Genomic DNA, 26,404 nt, shown 5'->3' with positions numbered 1-26,404 from the left:
ATTCAGTCAATAGCTCCTTCAGTGAGGGGAGTCTACTGGGCTCCCTGGCACATGATGTAGTGGCTGGCTGGTGCTTTGAAAGCTATCAGTACCAACAATCTTGTCATTTGCCATCATATCTACTATTCTTGAACAAGGTCATTTAAAGCTGGTGCAGAGCTACCATCTATAACATCAGACCTCTACTAGTGTCTTACTTGTGTCTTATAGTGAGGTTGCAGACCATGATATGGCTCTGAGACTGCTGCATTGGTTGCTCCAGTGGATGGTCTGTTTTCTGTAGTGAGGATGGATAGAAGCGTGTGCTCAAAGTGCTTTAGCTCTCAACAGGGTCTGCCACAATTGATTGTTGCCTGACAGACCTGACAATGTTGATAGGCTTAGGGCTTGTCTACACGTACAGCGGTGCAGCTTCACTGATGTAGCTGTGCCGCTGCTGCGCATCTGGTAGATGCTCTCTGCCAATGGGAGAGAGCTCTCCCATTGGCATAATAAAACCACTTCTGCGTGAGGTGTTAGCTATGTCGGTGGGAGAAGCTTTCCCGCCGACATAGCGCTGTCCACACCGGCGCTTATGTGTATGTAACTTGTCACTCAGGAGGGTGGTTTATTCACACCCCTGAGTGACATAAGTTATGCTGACATAAGCTGTAGTGTAGACATAGCCTTAGATGGTCGTGATAGGCATCTGCTCCTCTGCAATCCAGTCCCTCGTCCTAGACAAATCTGTCAAAACCCCTAGAAGAGAATGAAATTCAGTTGACTTCTGGGACTCCTTCCCATCACAGTACCATTGCCCAGCACTTCAGTGATTGAGGGAGATTGGCAGCTGGTTGAAATAAGACACTAGGCTCAGTGCAGGCTGGACAAGGCTAACCCCAACCTTATTACCTGCCTTGCTGGTAATCTTAACACTGAGAGTGAACCACTCCTGGGTGATTTATTCCTGATGGCATTGCTTGTAGGTACTTGTCTTTTTCCTCAAGGGTACTCAGGATTGTGAGGTGCCTCACCAACACCTACCCTTAGCATGAGGAAGTCTTATTTCTGGCTGCTGTGGATCAGCTCTTTGAAACCAACAGCCACTGGCAGCAGAAACACTGCCTTCCAGGCCTCTTCAGGCCTTGCTCTTGCTGTACAGATAGTGATAGACTCACATCAATCCCCAAGTCCTTAGAGTGTTCCCTGAATTGCCCAGCCCTTTATCCACGGAACACACTCAGAATGACCAGGGAACAGTACACATTAGGTTGTAAGATTCAACTCAGGACCAGCACTTTGCTTAACACCACGGCACTTAGATAAACTTATTCTTGTTTTCACTATAAATATATCATCAAAGATTAGAGACTCAAGCAATAGCAAATAAGAATATTGGCAAGAAATGGTGAAATGTTAAAACAAAAGCAGTATGCACCTTCTAGAGACTAAATTTAACTGACATTACCCTCTTGTCTAAAGAAATTTATCTCACCCAAAGTTCTCTTCGTGCTTTACCCAGAGTTGGCTTAAAACACTGAACACTGTCTTTTTACTCAGTCAGTGAAGGGTGCCAGGGTATCTTCTTTGTTTCCCAAATATCGTGGCCCAAACCTTTGAAGTGTACTTCCAGATAGGGTTGGAGTACTCCGTTTAGCTACTTGGTTGAAATAAATACTGTACAAATAACATTTTATGTTGACTTGTGGCAATAACAGCATTAATTTACATGTGTGCTCACTATCTAGGAATCTCTACGTATACAAAAGCCTTCAGATATACTCCTATTACTGACATCAGTTCCCTACTATTTTCTGATTGCTATTGTAGAGGCTTACTTACATCCATATAGCAAACAGAGCTACTATGGGATTTATAAATTCTATTAAGAATGATTCTCAGAGATCCAGGAACTGCTGAACTCTAATATCAGTTCTGCCATCAATTCTCTGTGTAGCCTTGTGCAAATCACTTGAGTTGTGTGTCTATGTTCTGATCTTTAAAATGGGGCTACTACTTACCAGGGGTGTAGTGAGGATTGATTGATTGATCAGCTAGTTTGTACATATCTTTGAAGATGTAAAGCTCTAGAAAAGAGTAAATTACTCTTATTCACTCCTTGTAAAATCCCCACATTACCCCCACCCACCCACAAATGCACTCCCTTCCTCCCTCCAACTCATCATATTTATCACTCTCTTCCCTCTGGCTATTACTATAAAGCACAGGATTTGGGTGTATGTATGTGTGCAATACTAGTTGAGCAGTAAAATCTGAGTTTTGCAACCTAATTATTTCCCTAGCAAGAAGCCAAGATATAAAAAATGCAGAATCTCTGAGGACAGTATTTGAAAGTCAACATTTTGGTTTTGTGGAGGGGTGGGGGAATTAGTCAAAGTGGAAAAATTGGGGTAAAACCCAAATTAAATACTGTTATGTCCTCAAATCAAGACAGCATAGTATCACAAATGAGACCTGTGAGATTAAAAATGTAATTGTGCCTGCCCTGTAGAGGAGGGCTAATCTGTATATAACCATTACAGATATCAAGTATCAGGGGGTAGCCGTGTTAGTCTGTATCTACAAAAACAACAAGGAGTCTGGTGGCACCTTAAAGACTAACAGATTTATTTGGGCATAAGCTTTCGTGAGTTAAAACCTCACTTCTTCGGATGCATAGCTATGCATCCGAAGAAGTGAGGTTTTAACTCACGAAAGCTTATGCCCAAATAAATCTGTTAGTCTTTAAGGTGCCACCAGACTCCTTGTTGTCATTACAGATATGGGACTATTGAGCCAATAAATAAATGGGGATGTATTTGTAATTTTTATTTGTTTTTGTTAACTTTCATTTAGTTAGTTCTTTTACAGAACAAACAGTCTGAACAGTAGTCTGAATTAATATACAGATACACTACAGAGGATAAGTCATTTTAGCTCCATACAAGCAAGAATGAATAATATACAGTCTACTTTGTTAGCTCCATGGTCATGCACATGCCCAAATAATGGTCATCTCATATGTTTAGTACACGTGGATCCTGGGAGATGGATAGAACACAGCCTTTGGCTTACAAGGCAAGGCCTCTGCTACTCAGCTATAGGAAAACCTTTGGCAGTTAGGGGTTTTATTTTCTGTAGTCCAGCCACTAGAGGGCAGTGGTACCCACATCTACTACTATGTGCACACTTCACATTACTTGAATATATTTTGGACTTACTCTGACAGAAACATTTAAGGGCTTGTCTATTTTGGATAACTTGCACTTATATTATTAAAGCGATTACACTGGTGCGAACTGCTAATATATATGCAGTTAAATCAGTTTAAAGCATTCTTAAACTGTATTGGTTTAAAGCGGTATCTAATCCTTTTGGTTACACCAGTACCTGTTCTGCAGTATAGACCAGACCTCTCTTGTGATTTCTTGTTTTGGAGAGTACCATTTATTTTGATGAGTTGGTTTCATTTAGTTCTATTTCCTTTTAAGATAAGATTATTATATATTAGCTTTATAGTATATCCCCTTCTAGTGAGTTGAGAGGAAAATATATATGTATATTTTCGAATCAACTCACCATGCATTTTTGCTCCATGCAAACACCAATATAAAGCTTTTATTGTACTTGATTATGTCGCTGGCACACCGATGTTTTACCCATTTTGTATTATCTCATTTATAAGCTCCTTGTTTTTTTCCTAGCTGATCATTATTTCATTTATTATGACTAACTGGCATTTTATTGAGTAATTAATGATCATTGATTGATAAATGTCTTCTTTGAATGTTAATGGATATTTTAGAGGAACACAGTCCATTAGAAAGCCTTTGAGTTAACCTGATAGTATTACTTATAATTGCTTATGGGCTGCTGTGGCCTAGTGAATTGAAAATAGTGTCCAAGAGTCAAGTAGATCTAGAGTCTGGTATCTACTTTGCGACTGTCTTACTGTGTGTGTTCTTGGGCAAGTCACTTAATTTCTTTGTCTTTGTTACCTCAGATGTAAAATGGGATAATACCACCCACCATTATGAAGTGTTTGGGGATCTAGGGATTAAAAGTGCTATGGAAAATGAATAGCTGTTTTTAAGGCTTGAATGAAAGGCTGTCGCTTATGTTGGGCATAGATCGGTAGGTCTCATTTTATAAAATATGTCCATCCGGCTCCACTGGAAGGCTTGTGTCTTCGCTGGTGGCAGCATCTGAGGCTTTTGCAAAGCAGTCAGTCTTGAAGATATTACAGGAAGATCCATTTTCTTCCTGGGAAATAACTTGATGCTAATGCGCCAGTCTTCAGTATTTCTAGGAGAGCTGAATTTGGCCAAACTGGTATCTTTCTGCTAATTGGAACTATTCATGGATTAGGGTATGGGAGAATTCGGTGGACACATATGGTAAAACAGTGACTATTATTGGATGGCTTATTTAAAGTAGTTCATTGAGATCTTCCCAATAAATAGCTTTAATGGGTATGGACTAAATCCTGGCAAGTGCCTGGGATTGCCTGATACTCCCACTGGAATCAGTTTCTGTGTATGCACTCAGCAAGTGCTGAGCACCTGTGGATGAAGATATGGCCCTTTTTAAGAGTGGTAGCTTTATCCGGTAACATTTGATTTAATACATAAGCAAAAAACTCTGAACTGTAGAATAAGACTACCACTCTCTGTTGCTTCCTGACTTTATGCCAGTTTATTCCTACATTAATCTAATCAACTCACTTTCTCAGATGAATTACTTTTCAATCTGTGTTCACTGGAGAGTTCTCTAGTCTGTCAGCATCATTTAGCTGCAAAATTGTTATAGTAACAATGCTAGTGGTTTTTAGACCAGGATTTATTTAGAGACAGACCATGGTCTAGTTGATTATGGAATTCTAGTCAGAATTTAAGTGTAGGGTAGAATGCTTCTAAAAAAAGAGCAAAATAATCTAGTAAAAATGTATTATCCAAAACCTGTGATGTTCTATACACATCTATCTGGCTATCTTATTTGAATGAAAACTTGTGTCTGATGTGAAGTTATTTGTTCTGGCACTCATAAAATTATTTCTGGATTGTGTTTGAAAAGAAATAAGAGGTCAAAGACCTTATCCATACCAATGAACTGTTTCATCTACTATAGCAGTACCCTACTACTAAAGCAGTACTTTGGGTACGTCTACGCTTACCGGAGGGTCCGGCAGCAGGCAATCGATGTTCTGGGATCGATTTATCGTGTCTGGTTTAGACGCGATAAATCGATCCCGGATCGATCCCGGAAGTGCTCGCCGTCGACGCCGGTACTCCAGTTCGGCGAGAGGAGTACGCGGCATCGACGGGGGAGCCTCCCTGCCGCGTCTGGACCCGCGGTAAGTTCGGACTAAGGTACTTCGAATTCAGCTACGTTATTAACGTAGCTGAATTTGCGTACCTTAGTCCGAAGTGGGGGGTTAGTGGGGACCATGCCTTTGCCTACCTGAGGGGCTACATTGGCAGCTTGCTAGGAGCCAGATGGATGTACTTAATTTTTATTAAATGGAGCAGCTGCAGCCACCTTCAATTTTAATAAAGATTCATAGATTCTAGGACTGGAAGGGACCTCGAGAGGTCATCGAGTTCAGTCCCCTGCCCTCATGGCAGGACCAAAACCAGAACTGGAGATTGGAAGCTCTGCTCTTTCCAGACTCCTAACATTTAACCACTATCATTCAACAGCTATGGAATTCATATAATCGACTGGGCATGTGTATATTGTTAATGATCTTCTTTCAAACTCTCAAATTTGCAATGGATAATGGCAATAGCCATCAGAATGTGTGGAGACTTTAAGCATAGTTTCTGATGATTTGTTTTGAGAGGCAAGTAACAAATATTTAGTTTTTGTTTGTAGCTTTTCTTTTAATAACTGCAGAGTTTTATTTTGCTGGTGGGAAGGCTGATTCCAGGAACCGCAGCTGCTCATGATCAGATGGGGGAGAGGGCAATATGTAGGATGGTAAATTTTCAGAATGGAGAGGGGTAACTAGTGGTGTTCCCCAAGGGTCAGTCCTAGGACCAAGTGAGTTGACACTACTCACAAAAATAAACAAAACTATAGTATGCTAAAAAATTAGCTTAATGGAAATAAGCTCTGTGACATTATATTCCATATTTCTTATGTCATATCCCTATCATAAGCATATTTTCATAACTGAGATGTACTTTATGCAAGATGGCTCATGTAAGATATCATTGGAAAGGTTATGATTTACTGAACATAATTATCCAATTTGTATGCCTGTATCATTTCTGTATCTGAAGTTAGGAATATTAGCTATGTGTCTGTATTTCAAATGTGTTACTTTGGGTGTCACCCCAACCAGCGCTTCAGATACAACAATGGAAAAGCCAGACAGGGCTAATGGGCCATCAGCAGAGACAATGGACTGTGAAAGAGCTGTACTATACACATTATAGGTTTTAGTATCGTTACTCCACCTTGATTCACGTTCAGGTTTGACCCACTGCTTTCATACTTGATCAACTATAGATCTATAAAACATTTTACACATCTTCCTGCATGTGAGGGTTCTAAATTAACTGGATAATTTAAGGGAAAAGACTTGGGAATCATTGCGGATACCTCAAGAAGACTTGGACTCAAGATGTAGCTATGGGCAGAACATAAGAATGGCCGTACTGGGTCAGACCAAAGGCCCATCCAGCCCAGTATCCTGTCTACCGACAGTGGCTAATGCCAGGTGCCCCAGAGGGAGTGAACCTAACAGGTAATGATCAAGTGATCTCTCTCCTGCCATCCATCTCCACCCTCTGACAAACAGAGGCTAGGGACACCATTCCTTACCCATCCTGGCTAATAGCCATTAATGGACTTAACCTCCATGAATTTATCCAGTTCTCTTTTAAACCCTGTTATAGTCCTAGCCTTCACAACCTCCTCAGGTAAGGAGTTCCACAGGTTGACTCTGAACCGCGTGAAGAAGAACTTCCTTTTATTTGTTTTAAACCTGCTGCCCATTAATTTCATTTGGTGGCCCTTAGTTCTTGTATTATGGGAACAAGTAAACAATTTTTCCTTATTCACTTTCTCCACATCACTCATGATTTTATATACCTCTATCATATCCCCCTTAGTCTCCTCTTTTCCAGGCTGAAAAGTCCTAGCCTCTTTAATCTTGCCTCATATGGGACCCGTTCCAAACCCCTAATCATTTTAGTTGCCCTTCTCTGAACCTTTTCTAATGCCAGTATATCTTTTCTGAGGCCTCGGCTACACTTGCAAGTTACAGCACTGTAAAGCCTCCCCCAGCGCTATAACTCACTCCCCGTCCACACTGGCAGGGCACTTGCAGCGCTGTATCTCCCTGGCTACACCACTGCAGGTACTCCACCTCCCCGAGAAGCATAAGAGATACAGCGGAGTGGCTACAACTCTCCCCTGTGAGTGTGTACCAGGAATCAACCTGCAGCACTGTCCTGATCACCTTGTCAAGTGGCCAATCCTCTCCATTGTTGTGACCAGCTGCAGGAATGCGGAAGTGCTGATTTCAAAGCTTGTACCACAGAGAAAAAGCACACAGTTTGCTGTTTGCTTTGAGAGAGTGAATGAATGAGCAGGGGGCTGGGAGTTTGGAACTTGCAAAATAGAGTGCTGACACGCTCCAGAAAGCACTCTCTCTCTCCCCCCCACACTCCCTGTCGCACTCCACCCCCCCTTCACTCCCCCGTTTTGAAAAGCACATTGCAGCCACATGAATGCCAGAATAGTTGCCCATAATGCACCGCTCCCAACACAGCTGCAAATGTTGCAAGTGTGGCCACGCCACTGCGCTGGCAGTGTGGACAGACTGCAGCGCTTTCCCTACTCAGCTGTACGAAGACAGGTTTACCTCACAGCGCTGTACAGCTGCAGTGTAGCCAAGGCCTGAGATGAGGAGACCACATCTGTACGCAGTATTCAAGATGTGGGCGTACCATGGATTTATATAAGGGCAATAAGACATTCTCTGTCTTATTCTCTATCCCCTTTTTAATTATTCCTAACATCCTTTTTGCTTTTTTGACCACCGTTGCATATTATGTGGACGTCTTCAGAGAACTATCCACGATGACTCCAAGATCTTTTTCCTGATTAGTTGTAGCTAAATTAGCCCCCATCATATTGTATGTAAAGTTGGGGTTATTTTTCCCAAAGTGCATTACTTTACATTTATCCACATTAAATTTCATTTGCCATTTTGTTGCCCAATCACTTAGTTTTGTGAGATCTTTTTGAAGTTCTTCACAGTCTGCTTTGGTCTTAACTATCTTGAGCAGTTTAGTATCATCTGTAAACTTTGCCATCTCACTTTTTACCCCTTTCTCTAGATCATTTATGAATAAGTTGAATAGGATTGGTCCTAGGACTGACCCTTGGGGAACACCACTAGTTACCCCTCTCCATTCTGAAAATTTACCATTTATTCCTACCCTTTGTTCCCTGTCTTTTTAACCAGTTCTCAATCCATGAAAGGATCTTCCCTCTTATCCCATGACAACTTAATTTACGTAAGAGCCTTTGGTGAGGGACCTTGTCAAAGGCTTTCTGGAAATCTAAGTACACTATATCCACTGGATCCCCCTTGTCCACATGTTTGTTGACCCCGTCAAAGAACTCTAATAGATTAGTAAGACATGATTTCCCTTTACAGAAACTATGTTGACTTTTGCCCAACAATTTGTTTTTCTCTGTGTCTGACAATTTTATTCTTTATGGTTGTTTCAACTAATTTGCGGGGTACTGACGTTAGACTTACCAGTCTGTAATTGCTGGGATCACCTCTAGAGCCCTTTTTAAATATTGGCTTTATATTAGCTATCGTCCAGTCATTGGGTACAGAAGCCGATTTAAAGGACAGGTTACAAACCATAGTTAGTAGTTATGCAATTTCACATTTGAGTTCTTTCAGAACTCTTGGGTGAATGCCATCTAGTCCCGGTGACTTGTTACTGTTAAGTTTATCAATTAATTCCAAAACCTCCTCTAGTGACACCTCAATCTGTGACAATTCCTCAGATTTGTCACCTGCAAAAGCCGGCTCACTTTTGGGAATCTCCCTAACATCCTCAGCCGTGAAGATTGAAGCAAAGAATTCATTTAGTTTCTTCGCAATGACTTTATCGTCTTAAAGTGCTCCTTTTGTATCTCGATTGTCCAGGGGCCCCACTTGTTGTTTAGCAGGCTTCCTGCTTCTGATTTACTTAAAAAACATTTTGTTATTACCTTTTGAGCTTTTGGCTAGCTGTTCTTCAAACTCCTTTTTGGCTTTTCTTATTACATTTTTACACTTAATTTGTCAGTGTTTATGCTCCTTTCTATTTACCTCAAAACAAGAAGCTGGAATACACATGGAATGGGTTGGATAATAATATAGCAATCATTATAATGCCATTAAATAAATCAGTGGAGCAGCCACATATAGAATGCTCTGCACAGTACTGGTCACCCCATCTTGAAAAGGACATTACAGAACTAGAGGAGGGTTAGCAAAAGGTGACTAAAATGATTAGAGAAATGATTCAGGAGAGCTTGAAAAGATTACCATTGTTTACCTTGGAAAGAAGATGAATACATGGGGACAATATGAAAGTATATTAGATTACATTAAAAATGGTTAAAAGTACATTATTAAGGTTGCAAAATCAGACACTCAGAAGCTAGGAAGTGCAAACAATGAGGTTGCCTGTGCAACTTGAATTTAGTTCCCTTGTGCGTCTTTAATTACCTGCCTCACATTCTGGGTGCAGATCCTCAGCTGGTGTAAATTGTCATGGGTTCATTGACTTCATTGGCTGAGATTCTGCTTCACCGTTTTCCCCACAACTCCCCTGCCACATTCAGCGCACAGGAAGGATGGTGCTCACTGAATGGGCAGTTATTCACTAGTAGATTTTATCTTTATCATTCATTGTGTGGTCCCAGACCTTATTTGCTGTACGGTATTCAAACTGAGAATTCAATAAGTAACCAGGGGGGGCAATGAGAGCACTCCCTGCTCTCTTCTGGCATAACAGTGGCCCCAAATAGGAGGAAAATACCTGTTAAGGCCCTGGAGTCCTGGGCGGAAGCATGGTCAGTCACTCTGTAGAAATAGAATATTTGCAGTTTGGTTGTCAAGTTGGGACCTGTTTGGGGTTGGAGCATGCTCAGTGCAGATGTACTGCAGTGTAGTGGGTATGGAATCTTGGGAATTTAGCTGTCAAACTCTAACAAACCTCTACTGAATGTGCGAACTGAGATTTTACAGAAGTTTATAACTTGGCCAGGTTTGAGCAGGGACACCAGGTAATAAATTTCAAGTTGCTGCTCAAAGCATGGAGGCTCTAGAGCTTCTAAATGAAACTGTTTTTTATTTTTTTTTAACATTGGCCAAACAATGTATTTTTTCTGTAATCATCAGAAATGGCTAAACTGTTTCATCTGTAATTTACAAAAAATATTCAGTCTGAGGCAAATACCCATTGTGGAAAAGTTTAAGCCCAAACAGTTTAAGAACATAAGAATGGCCATACTGGGTCAGACCAAAAGTCTATCTAGCCCAGTATCCGGTCTTCCGACATTGGACAATGCCAGGTGATTCAAAGGGAATGAACAGAACAAGTGATCCATCCCCTGTTGCCCATTCCCACCTTCTCACAAAGTTATAAGCCACTGAAAAGAGGATTTTATAATGGAAGTTGTTAGGCAACTGTAACTATATGTGTTGCCACCAATTCTGCCTATATTACAGAAGATAGATCAGGAATTTCCGTTTGGCCCTTCTTGTCACACAAGAAAAAGGGGACATTCAATTAAATTAAAAGGTGGAGAATTCAAAACCAATAAAAGGAAATATTTTTTCAAACACGTAATTAAACTGTGGAACTTGAAGTCATTGAGACTAAAAACGTAGCAAGATTCAAAGGGGTTTGGATATTTATCTGGATGACAAGAATACCCAGAGTTATAATAATTAATGCTAACAAATTTTGGAAGAGGTATTAAACCTCAAGTTTTGGGGTTAAACTAGTCTCTAACTATAAGGGATTAGGAGGCCACCCAATGTGTTGGCAGATTAGGCAGAAGTAGGATAATGCAAGGGTTCTTGCACTTTCCTCTGAAGCAGCTGGTGCTGGGCACTGGTTGAAGACAGGATACTAGGCAACTTGGGTAATCTGTCTGATCCAATATGGTGATTCTTATGTTGGTTTTTAAAAAGTCTCAGGGTTGGAATGTTAAAATAAAGTCTAGAAGATGGCTAGGGGAGGGAATACCTGTCATAGATGTATGATAAATTGCACAGGTATGTGATAAACTTATCACTGGATAGTCTCTCTCTCCTGATGATGTGCACTTGGATTTATTTCTGCCGTCATACTAATAAATAGTATTTTCCCTGTTATTTACAGATGTAGGTAATATTTCTAAATATTGTATGAAAAACTGCTTTTATCTTTGACTCCTGTGTCTTGAAAATCAATACTGTGTCCCATAAACACTCTAATTTTTGCTACACTAGATATTTTTAGGGGGTGGAGGGCATGTTGGTCCCTGTAAATTTGCTATGGGATTACAGTTGGATCTCTTTTCTGTTTCTACATTTCAGGTGCCTTATCAGGTGCTAGAGAAAGCTGGGAATATGATTCTGGTGCAAGAGACCTTCAGAGTCCTGACCTGCAGTGCCATTCTACCCTACAGAAGCTCTTGGAGTATGGAGGCAGCAGTATAGGTCAACAAGCTGCTCTGCAGAAACTGCTAACGCAGGCCTCCAATCTTAGCAACTCAGTTGGAGGAAGCTATTTAGAGCTTGCCAACACTGTAAGTACACTTTATCTTCACTGTAAAGCTCTTCAGGGTTTTTTCCCCCCCAGCTCGACTATATTAAACTTTTGAGTCATGGTCCACGAGGGAACTATCAAGCTGCTGTAATTTTCATTTACCACAATGTCATAAAATTTTCAGCTTTGCAAATAATGAGAAGTATTTAGAAATGACTCGTATAATTGAGGACTTGCTTTCAGCAAAAAGGATTTGGTGGACTCCATAAGGCATTTAGCTGAAGTTTTTAACTTATACAGATTTAATTATAAAACATAGCCAGCTTGTGAAAACATTTACTTATGGAAAATAAATTGGTAGCACAGTGGCAGACTGTGCAAGTAAACATCTTTCTGCTCATTAAGTCAGTTAGTGTCATGCAGAAACACACTTACCCCTTATATTTCAGGATTTTCCACTTTATTTGCTAAGATTTCTGTTTGGAACTCTTTGTGTAGCACTGTGTTTTACTGTTCTCATAGGCAAGCCTCATAGTAAAAGTATTTTCAGATAAACATACCACATTATTCTCTGCAGTAAAAATCTGATGTGTTTAAGTGAGTGGTTTTTTCAATTATGCATTGGATTCAGGTTTTTAAGGGTACATCTCCACTGCAATTAGACACCAGCGACTGGCCTGTACCAGCTGACCTTGGGACCCTTGCAAGGTCCTAGAGCCCGGGCTCCATCCTGAGCCAAATGTCTACACCAGCGCCCCTTAGCCCGAGCCCTGCAAACTCAAGGCAGCTGTCACAGGCTAGCTACAAGTTTTTAATTGCAGTGTAGACATACTCTAGGTAAGTGCGTTAGGTTAGATCGGGTGTGCTATAAATTTATAGCCATTTTGTAGCTCATTTTTGGTGGTCAAAGGTTGATGCTGCTAAACTGAAAAGAGAGAGCAAGGACTCAGGCTTTTAGTTGGAGAACCAAAAGGCCCAAACTAAAGGCTTGGAGAAAAGTTGAGGAACCCATTTTAGAATGGCTGCTTGTGACAGTAACTAGCTTTGTACTGGTGAAACAGATCCTGTTAGTTAATGCTTACTGGGTGTTGAGGGGTGGGCACTCAGAAGAAAATGGAAATTTATTCAACTGATATGGATAAAATCAACACAACACTGTGATGGGTTCTCTGGGGTTCAACCTGGAATTTGGGTACCGCTGTGACCTCTGTCTTACCAACCTGAGCTTCCTCTCACACTGTGATAATGTGACAAGCTGCAAACCCCTTCAGGTCCTGCACTCACACAAATATTCACAGGCAGGGACACACCCAGCTCTGTTACGTGAATGCTTTTGCCAGCCACTCATGAACCAACAATAGAGAGACTCTAGCCAACTCTCCCCAGCCTAGGACCCCAGAGCTGTACCATCTTGCCCTAGTCAGAAGCCTGACCAGCGTAAATTATTTACCCAGTCCAGCCCTCCCTCAATGTGGAGAGGACAATGCAGCAGATTTTCCTTTACACTTCAAACAAAAATCCTTTCCAGTCTGGGACCACCTCCCCAGTCCAAGTCTTTGTTCCTGAGGAGTTTCCAGGTGTTGAGTTGTGGGGGGAGTGAGGCTAAGTGATGATGTCACTTCCCCCTTTTATAGCTTCTGGCATGTGGAGGGAACTTCATTATCCCAAACAAAGCCCCCAGCGCAGTTAGCGGAAAAGTACAGGCACAGGATTGAATTCAGTGCCACATGAGCTGGTCACATGCCTTGCATGCTTCGATGAGTCATAGCAGGGGCTATTCCCCATATTCTGGCTAGAACGTCTACAGGACAGTCCATCAAGTGGGGATAAGCTTCTTCCATGGCCCATTGTGTTCGTTACTGGGCCATCAACTTCAATAGTTCATTCACAATGTACTGGCTAGACTGGATATAAACTACCTTGTGGGAGTTACCTAGGGTGACCAGACGTCCCGATTTTATCGGGACCGTCCCGATATTTCCTTGTTTGTCCCGCGTCCCGACCGACATGCGGTCGGGACAACCGGACAAACAAGGAAATGCCCCGAGCCTCGAGCCCGGAAGTGCTCGCGCCCCCCCCCCCTGCCCCGACTCCGCCCCCTCCTCCCCCGATTGGCTCCCTCCCCGAATCCCCGCCTCTTCCCCGGGCTCACCATTCCCCCTCCCTCCACAAGCGCTGGAGGGAGGCCCGGGAGACGCAGGGGAAGCGCGGGGCCGGGGTGAGTAACAGTCCGGCCTGGCGCAGTGCAGGCAGGACTCGGGTGGTTGGGAGAGGAGGGGGGCGACCCGCGGGGCCAGGCGACGGGGGAGGAAGCGGCCATGGCGCTCGGCGGCTCTGGCGCCCCCGAACCCCCCGAGCCGGGGCCTGCAGCAGCGCGTACGCTGGGCCCAGCCCCTGGCTAGGCACGTCTGGGCTGCCCAGCTGGTGCTATCCCGCGGCGGCCCCGGGGTGGAGGCATCGGCCGCCCAGCCCCGTTCGTTCCCCTGCGGGACGGGGGGGCTGGGGCCTGCTGCCCCCACTCCGGGGCCGCCGCGGGATAGCACCAGCTGGGCAGCAGCCCAGACGCTGGCCAGGGGCTGGGCCCAGCGTGCGCGCTACTGGGTCCCCGCAGCAGGCCCCGGCTCGGGGGGTTCGGGGGCGCCAGAGCCGCAGCCGCGGAGCGCCATGGCCGCTTCCTCCCCCGCGGCAGTGGGAGCTGCAGCAGCGGCTGCTCCCGAGTCCCGCTGCCCGGGGGGGAGAACAACCGCCGCCTGGCCCCGCGGGCCGCCCCCCTCCTCTCCTTACCACCCGACTGAGTCCTGCCTGCTCGGGACCAGGCCGGACTCTTACTCACCCCGGCCCCGCGCTTCCCCTGAGTCTCCCGGGCCTCCCTCCAGCACTTGCGGAGGAAGTTTTTTTTTTTTTTTTTTTTTTGGCCCCGCCCCCTGCCCCGCCCCCCCACGTCACCCCCCCGCGACGCCCCCCCCCCACGTCACCCCCCCCCCCCCTCCCGCGTCCCGATATTTTTCTTTGGTGATCTGGTCACCCTAGAGTTACCACAGGAGCAAACACATTTGAAATACAGGTACATAGCCAATATTCACAGTTTCAGATACAAAAATGATACATGCATACAAATAGGATAATCATATGCAGCAAACCATAACTTTTCCATTGACACCGTACTTGTCATATTTTGTACAAGATGCATCATAATTAAGGCTGCGAGTCTGTCACGGAGGTCACGGAGTCTGTGACTTTCCGGGACTTCTGTGATTTCTGCAGCTGGCCGGTGCAACTGACCTCAGGGCCCCCAAGCAGCTCGGGAGGTGTTCCCGGGCCTCCCTTCCATCCTGAGCACCAGTGGGTGACCCAGAGTCCCCCCTCCAGAGCAGCAGCTGCACCCCCGGTACCCCCCAGAGCACCCATGATTTAGTCAGTGGTATATAGTACAAGTCATGGACAGGTCACAGGGCCATGAATTTTTGTTTATTGCCCATGACCTGTCCATGACTTTTACTAAAAATACACATGACTAAATCTTAGCCTTAATCATAATTATATCACCATGGTAAATGTGGGGGTGCCAGGGTGTTGCCTTGGGGTACAGAGTGTCACAGACACCCACACAATAATTTTATGCACTGTTTTAAAGTTTGGTTTGTATCTCCCTAACACCCTATAGAGTCAGTTTTGCATCATTCGTCTTTTATTAACATAGTTCAACTATGCCTTAAAGAAAAATGAGTAAACAAATAATATATCCCAGTATTCTTACTATATAGAGAAAATATCTGCCTATCTGTTTTCCAGTGGAACTTGTGACGGGTTATGCCCCATAGGAAGTCACCTGTATCCTGATGTATCCTGAGATACCACTGAAGTCTACCTGTTCTGCCAGCATGGGCCCCCTTTACCTGGCCTTGCTGGGTTAGGCTCACAAGCCTCTTCCAGCCAAGCACACAGGCAGGGCCACACCCAACTGCAGATCAACTCTGGGAAGACTCAGCTTAAGGGACTTGCTCCAGCACTCTGGTGCTCACTCCTTTTAAGGGGTACAAACCCAAAGTTTTTATGAAATTTCCCTCCTCCCTCAATGTGGAGGAAGGTATGCACAGCTTTCTCCTCCCCCCCCCCCCCCCACACCCCGTTAGAAATTACAGAAACTGGGTTATACAGATGCTCCCTGACTAACGCAAGGGTTCCGGAACGCCTTGCGTAACTCGAATATTGTGCAAGTCGGAAATGTATCTCTGACCGTTACGCAAAAAAAAATAAATAAAAAATAAAACCCTCCTATTTCTAGCTTACGGAACTTTTTCCATAAGCTCGGATTTGCGTACGTCGGGTTTACGTAACTCAGGGAGCGTCTGTATTATAAACAAAACAAATTTTATTAACTGTCTCCAGGGTCCAGAGGAAGACTAAGCTCTTTCACAATCCATTGTCTCTGCTGATGGCCCATTAGCCCTGTCTGGCTTTTCCATTGTTGTATCTGAAGCGCTGGTTGGGGTGACACCCAAAGTAACACATTTGAAATACAGACACATAGCTAATATTCCTAACTTCAGATACAGAAATGATACAGGCATACAAATTGGATAATTATGTTCAGTAAATCATAACCTTTCCAATGATATCTTACATGTGCCATCTTGCATAAAGTACATCTCAGTTATGTCATATTCCTATCATAAGCATATTTTCATAAGGAATATGGAATGTAATGTCACAGAGCTTATTTCCATTAAGCTAATTTTTTAGCATACTATAGTTTTTGTTTATTTTTGTGAGTAGTGTCAACTCACTAACATTGTGCATTCTACATATTACCCTTTCCCCCATCTGATCATGAGCAGCTGCGGTTCCTGGAATCAGCCTTCCCACCAGCAAAATAAAACTCTGTAGTTATTAAAAGAAAAGCTACAAACAAAAACTAAATATTTGTTACTTGCCTCTCAAAACAAATCATCAGAAACTATGCTTAAAGTCTCCACACATTCTGATGGCTATTGCCATTATCCATTGCAAATTTGAGAGTTTGAAAGAAGATCATTAACAATATACACATGCCCAGTCGATTATATGAATTCCATAGCTGTTGAATGATAGTGGTTAAATGTTAGGAGTCTGGAAAGAGCAGAGCTTCCAATCTCCAGTTCTGATTTTGGTCCTGCCATGAGGGCAGGGGACTGAACTCAATGACCTCTCGAGGTCCCTTCCAGTTCTAGAATCTATGAATCACTTTGAAAAATGTACAGTATATGCTACTAGATACTTAAACATAGCATTTGAGGAGCCAGCTGATTTCCCCCCCACACACCCTCTACCCCAGTCGTGTTGTTATAAGAGTGGCTGGTATAATTCTTTGTTTAGTTTGGGAGCGTTGCGTTGTTGTGCCAGTATTGGACGTGATAGTTTTGCTCTTAGAACCTGTGGGCTCTGATGGACAATGTAGGCGATTGTGTTCAGGTTTGAAGATGGGTGTCTGCTAAACTGCTCTCCTTATACCTTCTGGCTGATTTCCAGATTGCTGAATGATGGTAGCTTGGCAGTGACCAGTCTTGTCAGTCTGAGATAATACTACAGGGTAGTGACCTCCTGTGTGCTTGAGGATTTGGAGGAACAGGTGTTGCCCCAGAATATAAAATGGTAGTGCTCTTGCTTTGTCTTGACAAATAGAAAACTAACTACATACAACCCCCAAATCCCAATAACTGAAATAAGACTAGAATAAAATTAAAAATCCCTGGATATTATAGTACTCTTTTTTTAAAGTATATATAATATGCAACTAGTTCCTGTTTGTGTGTTCACATTCATGTTAAATTTCTCTATTTTTATTGGTATGGAAGCCATCTGATCTGTTTAATGTATATCATGTTATGCCTCTGCTTCTAAATGTTTTTTCCCTGGTACTTCAAACGATAGCATAATAAACAGTCTCTCATTTATACGGAGATGAAGACAATAATGCCTCCATTTTGGCTTCTGCTGAACATTAATATCACTATGTTGTATGAAAAATTTTACTTAAATTTTGTTAAAATCAAGAAAGATGAGAATCGCTGCTTTTTGTGTGTGGTGGTTTTATTTCCATCCTTTTATACTAGTCTGAATACTGTCAAGAAAGCTGAAGTGATGGGTATAGTGTAATCTAAACTAAGAGCTTGTCTGAACAAACACTTAATGCATGGCAAGCTAGGTTGTAAATCTACCTCGCACTAGCCTGCAAGGCACTAAGAGCTTGACTATATTAAAAATGCTAAAGCGGCTGTCGCACTTCAGTGTAGACACTACCTACAGCTGCAGGAGGGGTTAACCCATCAGTGTAGGTAATACATTTCCCTGAGAGGCGGTAGCTAGGTTGACAGAAGTTTTCTGACTAAGGCCAGCTTAACTACACTGCTTATGGCTGTGGATTTTTCACATCCCTGAGCGATGTAGTTATGCGGACTTAATTTTTAGTGTAGACCACACCTTAGGTTCCTCGTGGACTGTGCTGTTGCACGCTAAAAGTTCTCTAGTGTGTTTTCACCTACCCATATTTGAAACGGGAGGAGGTCAGTGTGCGCTAAGGATTTAGTGCGCAACAGCAGGCTCCACGTGGACAATTAGTGTGTGGCAGGCTGTTGCACTGTAGATTCACACCCCAGTTTGCTTCTTAGACAAGCCCTAACTCTGTATAGAGACAGAAGTAGCTTCTTGTCATTTATTCCTTACGTGCACTCCCACTTCCCACACCCATACAGTCTCTCTCCAGAAATTTGTTTTACATCATTGCGTTTATAACGGTTGTGCAGGGCTAGTTTCACTTCTGTCCCATCTCTAGGTCTCTCTGAGTGTACCCACATGGGTGACAAGCCTCAAGTTTTCACCCTTCTCTCAGTGTAAAAACATACAATTCTCCCACTTTTAGGTAAGGACCTGGATTACAGACCCTTGTGTGCCAACCGTGATTACTTCAACAGGCCCAGCTTAGGTTCAAAACCTGCAGTTCTGCCCTTTGGGAACTGTGACCTATGGTGTATATATAGAGTGACCGTACGGCCTTTTCAAAACAAGATATTGTTTATTCTTAACAGTAGGAACACTGCATACATCAAAGAGAACAAGGATTTTGAAAGAATCAATCTGTATGCAGGCATATCCGCCTAGAACCCCCCTGATGTTAGCCAGGTAGGCTCAACTTCTAAGTTGAGACTGCTTCTGAAGAGGCTCTCTGTGTCAGCCTATTCCCCTGTATATCTCCTCACTATTGCCCCTCCCCTCCTCTCAGTGACTTTTTAACTGTTTAGTGTTTTTTTAATCTTAGGTTCCCAGCCTTGGCAAGACAAGTCTTGTAATTTTGCTGGAGCCAAGACAGGTAGGCTCTTCCAACTTAATAGCCCAGTCATTGTTCTCTTAAAGACCTTGAAATGTGCCCCCCCCCCCCCCATGGGAGTCTTATCTCTAGTCATTATTTTATATCCTGCTTATTTTTCCTAACAGCGCCTTTTGAGTAAATTCCTCAGACAGAAAATGTCCCTTCCGGCTATTGGACGTTCATATGGCATACATAGCATTCCTAAATTAATTCAGAGCAACCCCATGTCCTTCACAACATTGAAACAAAGGTTTTCAGTGATGTAAAAGCTAAACGGGCAGCAGTCCTTTGCCCAAATTTTAACTGTTTCTACAAAGTAGAATCATCCATATACATTTTAAAAACCATGTGAATATACAACTCTGCAGAGCTTTGTGAAGATATGCTGTTGTGCAGCACCCTGTCTCTTATTTATCTCTGTTACTTTTGTCCCTGGGTGCGGTGGAAATTGATTTATCCCAGTGTGTAAAAGTATCTCAGCAAACAACTTGAACCTATTGTTAGAGTTATGGAGTTTTAATTTCTTTAAAGAATGCATCATTTTTTCTAAGTGGAAATTATCTGTATGTAAGGTGAGGACAATCCTTTAGTTAGAGGCAGATTATTCTGGTCACTCACAGGGAATGATTTGATTAAACAGTCTTATATCCAACAACAGTTACTGACTACTCGCTCCAGAATATGTGTCTTTATCTGTTTTGCCTTGATTTATTAACACCTTCATATTTAGCTCTTTGTTTCCAGAGACACTCTTCTGTAATTTTATAGGGACAAATCTTGTGGCATTTTCCCCCTGTTCCATCACTAGGTCTAATATTGACAGCACACTTTTCTTGACCCTCTTCACCTGGTTGCTAAAATTTCTGTCTAACACATTGATCTTTTGGTTGACACCATCACCCTTTACTGTTGATGTACCTGCTAATGCCAATGGGTTAAATACTGCTATAAATGTTGTATACAGAAGCCATTATATATGTCCTAAATCTAATAATTGGCAAGTTTTTTAAACTGTACTTGGGTGTAAAGAATATACATTTCCTCTTTGCAGATAACAAAAGATTCCAGCTTTGTCAGGAATTTGGTGTATATATTTCATTTCATTTTAAGCATCAGAGTCAGACCACGGTTACAAGTGTGTGTATTCATACTTGACTAGTGAAAAAGCTAATTGATTTATGTGCAGCCACCTGTGCTCCCTCTTCAAGAAGCTATTTATGGGGATCCAAACAGTCTTGGTTCTCCTTCAGTTTCTCCTTCCTGGTACAACTAACAGAGGTGCTAGGAGTTGAGTGTCCGTGCCTCTTCCTCTGCAAACCACACATGGCAACAGATATGATATGCAGCCTTTTCACTGGAATTCTAGAGCTTGAGATGAAGCAATGGGATTTGGATCAATGTGATCCTCTTTACCATATTTCCCTCCACAAGTGAGTACCATGGAATAAGACTAAATGATGCATTATTTTAAGTAAATTTCATGTGTTTCTATATAGGGCCTTATTTTCAAAGATAGCATCTTGGTATGCACATATATGCACTTTTTGGCCACAAACACCTATGTGCTCACTTTTTTCATCTCTCTCATCTCATGCATAATCGATAAGACTGTAGAGTACATTTATGAGAAGAATGATAGAATTTACACACACAAAATTTATTTGGATAATACTCTTATTTCTGTATTCTATCATGTGCACACAAATGTCAATGTTCAAAAAGCACGTGTACACAGACTACATTTTGAAAATTTGGCCTATAAATACATTTTTAAACTGTCCGCTTTCTAAGCTGGTGATGACCAGTGACCCTTTTACCCTCCCAGGTAAACAGACACTACCTAAAGTCGTGATCTATTTTACATGGTGTTTTCCCTTCCCAAAGGCTCTTCAGATGTATTACAAATTGACCCAAAAGCTTTAAACTTAGGTGCACTCCAGCTGCCACTAAAATACATCCACCTCTGTGGTGAAATTGCAACTGTTTAACAAGAACGCTAACAACAGATTAGGAGAGGAAATTAAAAATGTATTTTTCTATTAAACATCTGATGGAGAAATTTAGGTAGCTAGGATGTAGTTACCAGAGTTAGAGGTTAACATGGGCACCAGAACTTCATACTGATCACTCCAAAAAGCACACTGGTATATTTCATGACCACTTGCAATCAGGACCCTGTGTTTACATCTGATCTCAAAGACAACAACTCCAACATACAGTATTGCCCGACTCCATACGGGGTATTTAGTTCTTTACGACCTCAGAGAGGAGTGTACTATCTATTGAATAACCAGCGTCACTTTATACAGCATTCTTTGGAGATCGCCCAGCCAGAGCAATAGCTGAACACTACAGAGAAAAGTTGGGTTTTACAGTTTACAGAAGCCAACAGATAAGAACTTGGTTTGCTTTTTGACTGGTAAAATAGTAACTTCTTAGGAAGTATTATAGCATACACCCTTCTAAAAGATGCACTTTGTGTGATATTCTCTTCTTAGACCCACACAATAGACCCCCCGCCACCATGAAGGCAACGGCAAAAAAATCATTTCTCGCCTTTTTTCCTGGGTTAACCGTGCAGACGACATATCACGGCAAGCATGGAGCCCGCTCAGCTCACTGTCACCATATGTCTCCTGGGTGCTGCTGGCAGACACGGTACTGCAGTGCTATGCAGCAGCATCCCCTTGCCTTGCCTTGTGAATGGCAGGCAGCACAATACGACTGCTAACCGTCGTCATTGTCCCATGGGAGCTCCTGGCCGACCTCGGTTAGGTTGGTCGGGGGTGCCTGGGCAGACATGGGAGATCCTGGCCAGCCTTGGTGAGGTTGGTCGGGGGTGCCTGGACAAAAATAGGAATGACTCCAGGTCATTCTCTTTTTTAAGTTTCGTCTAATGGAGATTCAGTCCTGCCTGGAATATCATGCCAGCTGGAGGTTTCTGTCTCAGGCTGCTCTCCCAGTCAACAGCACCGCGCAGTCGCACCTACCCCAGCCTACCCCTTGCTCCCATGGCTCATGAAGCCTGGACAATAGTAAGGAGCAGTTCAACTGTAAGCTGAGCAAGTGCATAATGGTGGTAGAATGTGCCTTTGGACGTTTAAATGCGCGCTGGTGCAGTTTACTGACTCGGTTAGACCTCAGCGAAACCAATATTCCCATCGTTATTACTGCTTGCTGTGTGCTCCACAATATCTGTGAGAGTAAGGGGGAGACATTTATGGTGGGGTGGGAGGTTGAGGCAAATCGCCTGGCTGCTGATTACGCGCAGCCAGACACCAGGGCGGTTAGAAGAGCGCAGCAGGGCGCACTGTGCATCAGAGAAGCTTTGAAAAACAGTTTCATGAATGTTTCTCCTGTTTGTTTCTCCTTGATGAAAACCCGTCCCCTTGGTTCACTCTGCTTCCCTGTAAGCCAACCGCCCTCCCCTCTCCCCTTTGATCTCCGCTTGCGGAGGCAATAAAGTAATTGTTGTTTCGAATTCATGCATTCTTTATTAATTCGTCACACAGATGGGGGAGGATAACTGCCAAGGTAGCCCGGGAGGGGTGGGGGAGGAGGGAAGCACAGGTGCGGGGTAGTTGTAGGGGCACCCCCTAGAATGGCATGCAGCTCATCATAAAAGCGGCATGTCTGGGGCTCTGACCCAGAGTGGCCGTTTGTGTCTCTGGTTCTTTGGTCGGCTTGCCTGAGCTCCTTAAGTTTCACGCGGCACTGCTGCGCGTCCCTGTTATAACCTCTGTCCTTCATGCCCTTGAAGATTTTTTTCAAATATTCCGGCATTTCGTCTATTGGAATGGAGTTTGGATAGCACGGCTTCGTCTCCTCATACAGCGATCAGATCCAGTACCTCCCATTCGGTCCATGCTGGAGCTCTTTTGTGATTCTGGAACTCCATGCTCACCTGTGCTGATGAGCTCTGCTAGGTCACCAGTGCTGATGAGCTCGCCACGCTGGCCAAACAGGAAATGAAATTCAAAAGTTTGCGGGGCTTTTCCTGTCTACCTGGCCAGTGCATCAGAGTTGAGAGTGTTGTCCAGAGCAGTCACAATGGAGCACTCTGGGATAGCTCCTGGAGGCCAATACCGTCGAATTGCGTCCATACTACCCCAAATTCGACCCAGCAAGGTCAATTTCAGCGCTAATCCCCTCGTCGGGGAGGAGTACCGAAATTGATTTTAAGAGCCCTTTAAGTTGACAAAAATGGCTTCGTTGTGTGGATGGGTGCAGGGTTAAATCGATCTAATGCTGCTAAATTTGACTTCAACTCGTTGTGTAGATCAGGGCTAAGTCATAAGTGGATTTTTCCTTTCCCACCTTGAAAACGTGCCCCTTTATCAAATCCAGATTGTAATTGCTCATTGTAGTGTGTTCCACGTATATAAATAGATTATCTACATAATAACAAATTCAAGATTATCACTGAGGATTTAATTTATTTTAGACTGCAATGCAGTGGATTCTGGCTGGCTGCCCAAAACAGCATTAATGGGCTCTTTACACTGAATAATGGGTAACCATTTTCCTACTATGGCATATATATAACTATAAATTAAGTAATGAATGGTCAACCCTTACAGTGAGTATTGCTTTTAATATAGAAAACGGGGCTATAGTATAAAATCTGCAAGATCTTAATATTGCAGAACTTCTTTATTACTTTAAAACAGTGCACTGCAGGCCTTCTCGGTCTTGGGTTTTTACTCACACATCATATGCTATATTGGAAGTAAAGTGCTGGATATGACCCATCTGTTTTTCCCTCTGCACCATGAGAGTCTACCATACTCAAAAATATACTGTTTCTCTACCTACTTCCCATCTCCCTTTTCCCTATCATTGTAAGACACCCAGCATATATGCCTGATTTAGTTCTCCAAATGACTGGTAGGGGGCATGCTTATGTAATTTATTATAATAGTATTTCCTACCTCTCCATATCTAATCAATGAACAATTGAATGCCATAGTCTGTCCTATGAAACTGGGCCCCCAAAAGAGCACTTCAGATGGTTACTGTATCATCACCCATTACTGTAGTATTCAAACATTTAGGTAAAGAAGATAACGCTGATTTGTCCCCTATAAAATTACAAAAGAATTTCTCTGGAAACTAATATATATCTATATATTCGATGTAAGTAGCTTTACAAATTGACTCCTAAAAATACAGAACACTCTAGCCTGTTGTCCAAGAGGGAAATGTAATTATCTGGGGAAAATGTGTTTTGTAGTGACTAAAGACTGTTAGTCCTGTAGCATGTGGCTTGTGAATTAACACACAACCGCCAAATTCAGGGCTACTGTGAGCGGATGCCAATGCCATTGACTTCAGTGAACTCGTACTCTCTTATAGAAGCTATACATTTGACGCATTGTTTCTTTTTTTATTTTTTTGGTGGGTAACAATAGTAAATTAAGGCTGCTGTTTGCTTTATGTGTAACTTGGTATATACTTGTGTTCAGGGAAAAAATGAATTGAGAGAAAAAGTATTAAGAAAGTCTGAGGGAAGAATTCTTTAATGTGCTTGCTGATCAATTCCTTCATCAAGTAGTAGCTGAACCGACGAGGGGGGAGGCCATTTTGGATTTGGTTTTGGTGAGTAGTGAGGACCTTGTTGAGGAAATGGTTGTAGGGGACAACCTGGCTTCCAGTGATCATGAGCTAATTCGGTTTAAACTAAATGGAAGGATTAACAGAATTAAATCAAAGACTAGGGTTTACAATTTTAAAAAGGCTAATTTTAATAAATTAAGAGGACTGGTAAGGGAAGTGGATTGGGCAAACATATTAATGGATCTAAAGGCAGAAGGTGCCTGGGATTATTTTAAGTTAAAGCTGCATGAGCTGTCGGAGGCCTGTATCCCGAAAAAGGGAAAATGGTTAGTAAGCAAGAGATTTAGACCGAGCTGGATGAGCGACCGTTTCAAAGGGGCGATTAGGAAAAAACAGAAAGCGTACAAAGAGTGGAAGAGGGGAGGGATCAGTAAGGAAACTTACCTTAGTGAGGTCAGAGCATGTAGAGATGGAGTGAGAAAGGCCAAAAGCCGTGTAGAGTTGGACCTTGTGAGGGGAATTAAAAGCAATAGTAAGAGGTTTTACAGCCATATAAATAGGAAGAAAGCAAAGAAAGAAGAAGTGGGACCGCTGAAGACTATAGCTGGAGTGGAGATTAAGGATAATCTAGGCATGGCACAATATCTAAATGAATATTTTGCATCGGTGTTCAATGAGGCCAATGAAGGGATTAGAAATATTAGCAGCGTGACAGAGGGGGATACTGGAGGGGGGATTACCGTATCTGAGGTAGAAACCAAACTTGAACACCTTAACGGGACTAAGTCGGGCGGACCGGATGATCTTCATCCGAGAATATTGAAGGAACTGGCGCGAGAAATAGCAGGCCTCTTAGCGATAATTTTTAATGAATCTTTAAACTCGGGGGTGGTACCGTTGGACTGGAGAATAGCTAATGTGGTTCCTATTTTCAAGAAAGGGAAAAAAAGTGACCCGGGTAACTACAGGCCTGTCAGTTTAACATCTGTAGTGTGCAAGGTCCTGGAGAAAATTCTGAAGGAGAAAGTAGTTAAGGACCTTGAGGTCAATGGCAATTGCGACAAATTACAACATGGTTTTACCAAAGGCAGATCGTGCCAAACCAATCTGATCTCCTTCTTTGAGAAAGTAACAGACTTATTAGATAAGGGAAATGCGGTGGACCTAATATACCTCGATTTCAGTAAAGCGTTTGATACTGTACCGCACGAGCAATTATTGGTTAAATTGGAAAAGATGGGGATCGATATGAAAATCCAGAGGTGGATAAGGAACTGGTTAATGGGGAGACTGCAGCGGGTCGTATTGAAGGGTGAACTGTCAGGTTGGAGGGAGGTCACCAGTGGAGTTCCTCAAGGTTCGGTTTTGGGACCCATTTTATTTAATCTATTTATTACTGACCTCGGAACCAATTGTAGGAGTGGGCTGATAAAGTTTGCGGATGACACAAAGCTGGGAGGTATTGCCAATTTGGAGGAGGATCGGGATATTCTGCAGGGAGACTTGGATGATCTTGTAAATTGGAGTAATAGTAATAGGATGAAATTTAATAGTGAAAAGTGTAAGGTCATGCATTTAGGGATGACTAACAACAATTTTAGTTACAAGCTGGGGACGCATCGGTTAGAAGTAACGAAAGAGGAGAAAGACCTCGGGGTCTTGATAGACCGCAGGATGACTATGGGTCGACAATGTGACGTGGAGGTGAAAAAAGCCAATGCGGTCTTGGGATGCATTAGGCGAG

The 26,404-nt window shown here is 42.9% G+C and overlaps 1 protein-coding gene across 6 annotated transcripts in view; it reads left to right on the top strand.

Moving 5' to 3' along the window:
• Positions 1-26,404, top strand: part of MCC (MCC regulator of WNT signaling pathway) — a 327,625-nt gene that overhangs the window by 59,409 nt on the left and 241,812 nt on the right. For 3 of the 6 annotated variants that reach the window (XM_065550316.1, XM_042840459.2, XM_005281599.4), the window contains exons 3-4: positions 11,588-11,799; positions 19,054-19,104. In XM_065550316.1, the coding sequence (XP_065406388.1) occupies positions 11,588-11,799; positions 19,054-19,104 (263 nt within the window). The remainder of the gene's footprint in view (positions 1-11,587; positions 11,800-19,053; positions 19,105-26,404) is intronic. The other 3 variants (XM_065550317.1, XM_005281600.5, XM_042840458.2) reach the window with 1 other exon arrangement.

This window comes from Chrysemys picta, chromosome 6 (assembly GCF_011386835.1).
Source record: "Chrysemys picta bellii isolate R12L10 chromosome 6, ASM1138683v2, whole genome shotgun sequence".
In the NCBI taxonomy this organism is placed as follows: Eukaryota; Metazoa; Chordata; order Testudines; family Emydidae; genus Chrysemys; species Chrysemys picta.
Note: the sequence above shows the minus strand (reverse complement) of the source record. Positions and strands in the feature narration are given on the sequence as shown.